The sequence below is a fragment of the Camelina sativa genome, chromosome 6 (assembly GCF_030686135.1).
Source record: "Camelina sativa cultivar CO46 ecotype springtype chromosome 6, ASM3068613v1".
In the NCBI taxonomy this organism is placed as follows: domain Eukaryota; kingdom Viridiplantae; phylum Streptophyta; class Magnoliopsida; order Brassicales; family Brassicaceae; genus Camelina; species Camelina sativa.
In genome coordinates this window covers 22,104,098-22,111,748 of record NC_141885.1, presented here as the reverse complement: position 1 = coordinate 22,111,748, position 7,651 = coordinate 22,104,098, and the positions used below count along the sequence as shown (strand labels likewise).

Sequence of the window (7,651 nt, the reverse complement as noted above, 5' to 3'; positions counted from 1 at the left end):
AAAGTGTATTTTTACTACTTTAATTTGCGTTAATTTTGGCTGTTATAATTTTGGCTAAGAAGAGTCGAAATTGCTCAGCGAAAGTCTCTTTCTCTTATAATGCTTATATACGTAAACTATAAAACCAGGTCATACCCAATACGATCGGGTGGGGGATTGGGTACGTAGATAAGTTATTTATGGATGGCAGCGGCCTAGCTGGGAAAGTGTACTTACCAAGTGAAAGACCGAGTGAAGTTCTTGGGAATTTGACTCGGTCAACCTATAGTGCCAAATGGGTTTAAATCGAGTGCGTAAGACATATTGAATGAGCTACCGTGCGTAATTTAAAAGATCTTCAAGAAATCATATTGGGCATATATATGTTATGAATCTATATGACTGAGTGGGCATCATGCATCGAGATATTTCAATTTTTTTTGGGTGTTTGTAATCTGATTCGACCTATCGTTTCCATTCACACACACAAACAAGTAAAATAATACTTATACAAACCCAAAACTCTCTAGAAGAGATTCTAGACACAGGCCCGGCGCTCACCCGGTGCATGAGGTACACCATGTCCAATTCAATTTAATTTCGTTTCTTGTATTTTTATCCTAATTATTTAATAAAATCTGAACTGAGCTAATAAATCTAATTATACTTGAACATAAACTTAAAGATATTGTTGCATTTTTTCTTATTTTTTGGTAATCCATGGTTACTTTTCCAATTTTACTCAAAATCTAATAAGTAATTCGAATATGTAGTAGGTAAAACTTTTATTTTCCTCTTATCAATATCTTATTTTTCTAATTTTCTTTGTAATTTATTTTTTATAAAATCAATGATATCACAATCAATGAATTGAAATAGAAGAATTGGCTACAAATTTTTTTTAACGGTTATGCAACAAGACTATCGCACCGGGTGTAGCCGATGTTTAAGCGGGCCCTGTCTAGACAGCGACATAAAATCAAAAGAAAGAACATAGTCTAAAACCGTAAAACGAATAAGAATCATGCATCAAACCATAAGTTCCATGCAAGTGAACATTTTTCAATGATAGAAGATGGGGTGGTTTGATAAAAAGAAAACGGAGTGGATCCACGTATCTATATATCTGCTGTCTGCATGCTTTAGCCAACTTCTAAAGTATATGGACGAACATCGTTATAAATGGAAATTGCATAAGTGTCAGTTTTTTCAATTTAAAGCGACACTTAGATCAACATGAATGGAATATATATTCACTTCACGTGGAAACAACCATTATCATGTAGCCAACCCAAATTAAATTTACAAATTTGGGGTTAAATTTACATAGACTTTTTTTACAACCGGTGGTGTCTTTTTCACAATCAAAGAATATATATTTTCAAAAAAATTATTTTGTATTTGTCCTTAGCTAATAAACCAAACAAAATAATTAATTAGTTTCCAATTTATGTTTGGACCCAAAAAGCTGTCAGCGTCAGTAAAAAAAGGACCCACGATTCCTAAATGTTGCCGCCTGTCCTCCTCACATCCTATGCTTTTATTAATTACACTGTTTTAGTTAATCTATTCGCATCTCAGTGATCCCATCGTTTAATTTTCTGTTTTTTCAATGGACCCTCGTGTTAATGTTAATTACAAGCTAAAGGCAATATTAATATACATCATTCATTTCTAATACCAAACAAACGGACTAAATCATCTGATGTTATAAGCTCAAAAAAAAAAAAAAGATTCGAGGGTTAAATAAAATAATTGGAGTGATGTGGGAACACTAGTCCGTACAGAACATGGACCCCACGAGATATAGTACGTACAAGACAGAAGTCATTCCGATGTAGTTTTAAAGTTGGTTCGAGATTGGGATATAGTTAACCTTAGTTACCAAACACTTGGCTAAGATAAGAGATTGAGAAGATAGAGATCGCAACGGAACAGTTTTTGTCCTTAGGAACCAACGAGGAATAGGGGAATATCTCTCTGGGTTTATGTTAAACCACAGAGGTCAGTTATGTTTTGTCTATTTTACCAATTTTTAGCTGCCACAATTACGACTGTGTCCCCTCTTTCACTAAACATCAAACATTTTTTTTCTCCGCATTTCATTCTCTGAAGTTTAATAGTACAATAATAATTAAATAGAGTAAATTAATGATGTTAATTGTATGACTAAGGTTCATAAGTTTAAAACTTAACCTTGGGAAGCAGATCTATAACCCTAGAACAATGTTTGCGATGCAAGTGCATCGCTGTTAGGAAAATCCAAATATGTTTTAAGTTAATTAGTTTTTAAGTTGTAAATCAATTAACATGATAGTAGTGCTTACTTTGTTGGTCTAAACAGAGTTTGTTGTTCATCAAAAGTGTTCCGTTAGTAATCTCACATTTAAAGTTAATTATAAGATGTATAAATTAATATGCAAGAGACCAACTCTATTATATTTTCCCAATATTCTGTTAAAAACATTAATTATGAAACTTCAGAATCATAGACAACTAAATTTCTTGAAATATTTTGAATATAGGTTTTTTTTCCTTAAGATTAACATAAAAACCAAAAACATTTTCTCTCGTATATAACTGTATAAGGTCATTTTTTCCAAAACGTGTTCTACCGTTCTAGCTAATTAAGGAGAGGGCCACATATATATATACATATGTGGCCCTCTATATATATATATGCGCCAAATGAATCATATTAGCGTTCTGCATATTTATGTCTGTCCTTTTTTTATGGCTTACGACACAGACAGAACAAGAAAAGAAAAGAAAACTTAGATATTATTGTGCATGAAACTTGAGCTACGTTTCCCCACTATTTTCCATTCATTTATGTTCCAGCACTTTCAAGAGTTATTCACGCTTCTTCTAACAGTTGTGATTCGATTTCTCTACCGCATTTCAGAAATTTGAAGCTAGCAAGTATTCTAGAACGGATACATATGAATGTATATACTTCTCATAGTTTTACTGTCTAAGCAAACCAGATTTACCAACCACGAGAGACATTAGAATTAAAGCAACAATAAGTTGAGATCTCCAAGATGAAAAGAAGTTGTTAGCGAGATGAAATGAGAATATCCAATTTACATTGATTGAATCAACCAAAAGTCGAACCTAACATTTAAAAAATATATATATATATATTTTGGATTCAAATCCAAAGCCTGGAACGTAACGTAATATGAAGCCACACAAAGCCAACACCATCCTAGTATATAGGTGGGTTCCCTTCCAGCCCTTTGTAATCATCCTCTTTATTAAATGAATCATTAGGTATGTTCATAGTCGGTATAAATATATAGGGTCCGCACAAAATGGTACACTTTTTTTTTTAATGACAAGAAAAGGTTGTACGAATTGATAAGTAGCTAAGTGAGTGTTTGGATCAATAGCTGAGTTTTTGGGTTATGTTCCCAGTTCCCATGAGTTCTCTCTAGTTCACTTCAACTCTCACTCACGAGGAAGACAAACTATATAATTAGAATGTATTTCTAACCTCTAATCATAAAATTTTAATTCATAAAATCTGTATGTCATCAATCTCGAACACAAATATATACTAGTATTATCTAATCTAATACCCACACACACAAAAAAAAATTATGTAAGAAGATAGTAAAATATACTTTAATTGGGTAAAGGAAGCTACTGCTACACTTTCAAGCACGTGACAACGTCCCACACGTGTCATATCGCTTACGTCATCAAGTCCTTTCGTTTTATTTTTGTTGCTTCTCTTCTTTCATTTTTCTGTTTACCTCTCCACACGCGTTGAAAAGTGCAATCAAGTAAACACCCCCGACTTTGAAATTTAACCACAGTCAAAAAAAGAGTCTGTAAAGTGTAAAAGTCTTTTTACTGTTATAACCTCACACGCATAAATACCCCTCACCAACTTTCTCTTCATCGTCTCTCTCTAAACTAAAACTCGTCAGTTCTCTTCTTCTCTCTCAACTTCTGAGAACAAAATAAAAAAAAAAACTTCTTCTTCTTCTTCTTCTTCTCAAATCATAAACCCTTAAATCTTCATCTCTCTTTATCAAAACTCAATGCCACTTCAAAAAGATTCTATTCTGTTTCATCACTTTCATTAGTCCTCTTTCTCTTTTCAGATTTCAATTTCTTGAACCATCTCTTACCCATTTCTTGATTTTTTTCCCCCCACCATGTTACGAGAATCAGACGGTGAGATGAGTTTAGAAACAACAAACTCACCTATCAGCAGCGGAACAGAGAGCTGCAGTAGCTTCAGCCGTTTATCATTCGACGCGCCGCCGTCGTCAACCACCGCGATTATCCCCGAAGAAGAAAGCTTCCTCTCTCTCAAACCACACCGTTCCTCAGATTTCGCTTACTCAGAGATCCGACGGCGGAAAAAACACGGCCTAACCTTCCGAGATTTTCGCCTCATGCGCCGTATCGGCGCCGGAGACATCGGTACCGTCTACTTATGCCGTCTCGCCGGAGAAGAGGAAGAGAGCCGGAGCTCGTATTTCGCTATGAAAGTAGTTGACAAAGAAGCCCTTGCCTTGAAGAAGAAAATGCATAGAGCAGAGATGGAGAAAACGATTCTCAAAATGCTTGACCATCCTTTTTTGCCGACTCTTTATGCCGAGTTCGAAGCTTCTCATTTCTCTTGTATCGTCATGGAGTATTGCTCCGGCGGTGATTTACACTCTCTCCGTCATAAACAGCCTCACCGGAGATTCACCCTTTCCTCCACCAGGTAAATTATATTTATTTTTATTATTTGTATAATATTCAAAATTTTCAAATAAGAATAATAATTAAAATGAACAATGTAATGTTGATTTTTTTTTTTTTTTTTGGTTGCATGCAATGCATTGACTCTGTACCTGTACATAATTTGTTATCTTGTCCTGCAAGAACACAGACCTGTTCTTATCATGTCTGTCTTTTCCAGTTCTTTGAATTGTTATGAAAGAGTCTTTTTCAAAACCCATCACAATAATTGTTTTCTTTTTATTACCAGCTTTAATTATTTTTAACCTTAATTAAACGTTACATGTTCTAATCCAACTTGTTTTTTTTTTGGTTTTTTGGTTAATTACAGATTTTACGCGGCCGAAGTATTAGTAGCGTTAGAATATCTACATATGCTTGGTATCATCTACAGAGATCTAAAGCCTGAAAATATCTTAGTTAGATCGGACGGTCACATTATGCTCTCTGACTTTGACCTCTCCTTACGCTCCGACTCAATCGCCGCCGTTGAATCTTCTTCATCGTCTCCGGAGAATCAACAGCAGCTCCGTTCACCTCGACGGCTCACTCGTCTCGCTAGGCTTTTCCACCGTGTCTTGCGGTCTAAAAAGGTTCAGACTTTAGAACCGAACCGTCTCTTCGTTGCTGAACCGGTTACAGCCCGGTCCGGTTCGTTCGTTGGTACGCATGAGTACGTGGCGCCAGAGGTGGCTTCAGGTGGGTCGCATGGTAATGCCGTTGACTGGTGGGCCTTTGGTGTGTTCCTCTACGAGATGATTTACGGCAAGACTCCGTTCGTAGCGCCGACTAATGACGTCATCCTCCGTAACATCGTGAAAAGACAGTTGAGTTTCCCGACCAATTCGCCGGCGACGATGTTCGAGCTCCACGCGAGGAGTTTGATTTCCGGACTGCTTAACAAAGACCCGACTAAACGACTCGGGTCACGTCGAGGCGCGGCGGAGGTCAAAGTACATCCTTTTTTCAAAGGTCTAAACTTTGCGCTCATCCGTACACTAACTCCGCCGGAGATTCCTTCCTCCGGCGTCAAGAGGCCGGTAAAATCGGCGACGTTCGGTGGTAGAAGTAGTAACAAACCAGCGGCGTTCGATTACTTTTGATATTAAACGGTTGAGATTAGCACCACGTGGTTAGTCGGTTGAGGTCGGTGCCAGGGTTTTTGGTGACCGCCTTGTGACGATAGCTGTATATATTCCCTCGAAGCTGTCCATTTTTTTTTTTCAGTCTTTAATTTTTAATATTTTTGTTTATCTGACTTAATATATTAAAAAACTTAGGTGACTTTTCACGCGATTTGTACAACAAACTGATTAATGTGAACTAATCTATTTCATAATTATCATCATTATCAAATCTTCGGAACTTGGGAACAAGTTAAGACTTAATGGTATTGGACATAATTGGCATTATATATAATTGACCATTTTAGTCAAACATTTCTTACATGTTCTTGTTACAACATCTTTTCACCGCTATGTCAAAAAAAAATTCTAGAACTAGTAATTTATATTAAAACTCGTCACGCGTAGACTTTTTTGAGTTTGACGGGTATAGTATAGAAAAAGAAAAGAAGAAGATTCCACTTTTGACAATTGTGTAACACATGGAAGTCATATTTGCTCTTTGTTTATAACCTCTACGAGTCTTTCTTTCGAATGTCAAAAAAGGGCGAAATAAAAACGTTATCCATAAGGGTAGGGAACTGCTTTACTAGATCCGACCAGTTGCATGATCTCTTCTGCTTTCGATTCCTTCTGTTCAGTTTCAACTTAATTAAGAGAACATTAATAAACTATATATAGACGGCAAAGACGAAATTGTTTTCTTCCTATAATAAAGTATGCAAGGCATTCGTATAGTATACCCGTTTAAGCTTATATAAAGTGGTATCAATATGTTTAATGTCATAAATCGTTTTCACTAGATACATGCATTCATAATTATAATTGGAGAATGTATTTTAAAAGTCTGGAGTTTAAAGCAAGTAGGTGAATAATTCAGCTGAAAATTTTGGGCATGTTTGAAGCATGTTCCCAAGTTCATCCCTTAGAAACTAACAAAAGGCCCTTTGCCTTTGGATTGCGTAAAGAGGATTTGTCTCCAGAGCAATACTCCGATTAAATATAAGTAAGTGTGTAAACTAAACATAATTAAAATTTAAAAGAGAAGAGAGAGTTATATAGCTTGATGGTTTTGTCTATCTTATGAGTAACACAAACAAGGTATACGTACTTTTTTTGCTCACATTATATTCACCACGTCGAGCATTAATGAAGTTAATACTAGTACATTGTTCGACCAACCAACCAACATTGCTTGATTTACCTACCTCTCTTTATTAATATTTATATACTGGTATATGATACTATGATTTAAGCCCATAGTTGACTAATACTAAAAACAAATAACTGTAAATCAGTAACATGATGTGATAGTTATGAGTATCTATATAAACTATACATAAAAACAATCTCTTTACACTGAAGAGATTTGTTATGAATTTTAACAGGCTAAGAAAATTATAAAAGAGATTAGTAGTAGAGCCAGAAATGGAATGACTATTCCATAATTAGAAACCATATAAGCACACACACCACCGTGAAAATGTAAGTAAAAAAGAAAGGAGAGAAACAGAAAATAATAAAGCTGAAATGTCAATGATTAGACAATTCAATACAAATTGTTTTGGACAATGCATAGAAGTTTTGTCTCTCCTAAAATGTGTAAACATGGACCACACACAAGATTACCGTCACGTCTTCTGTTGTCACAATAATTACCACGAGATTAAAAATAAGTAGATAATGCTACTATTTTACTGTTTACGCATTGAAGAAAAAACATAAAAATATAGTAACAGAAACTCAAAAGTCAAAGTCTTGTTATAGGGAGAGGTGTTTCTTTCGCAGAAACCGAGGTTTGT

General features: G+C 35.3%; 1 protein-coding gene across 1 annotated transcript; it reads left to right on the top strand.

Moving 5' to 3' along the window:
- Window positions 1-3,470: 3,470 nt before the first annotated feature.
- LOC104792221 (protein kinase PINOID) lies at window positions 3,471-6,073 on the top strand. The gene is made up of 2 exons (XM_010518314.2): window positions 3,471-4,708; window positions 5,057-6,073. The coding sequence occupies exons 1-2, from the start codon at window positions 4,149-4,151 to the stop codon at window positions 5,826-5,828; spliced, it is 1,332 nt and encodes a 443-aa protein (XP_010516616.1). The 5' UTR covers window positions 3,471-4,148; the 3' UTR covers window positions 5,829-6,073.
- The last annotated feature ends 1,578 nt before the right edge of the window (window positions 6,074-7,651 follow it).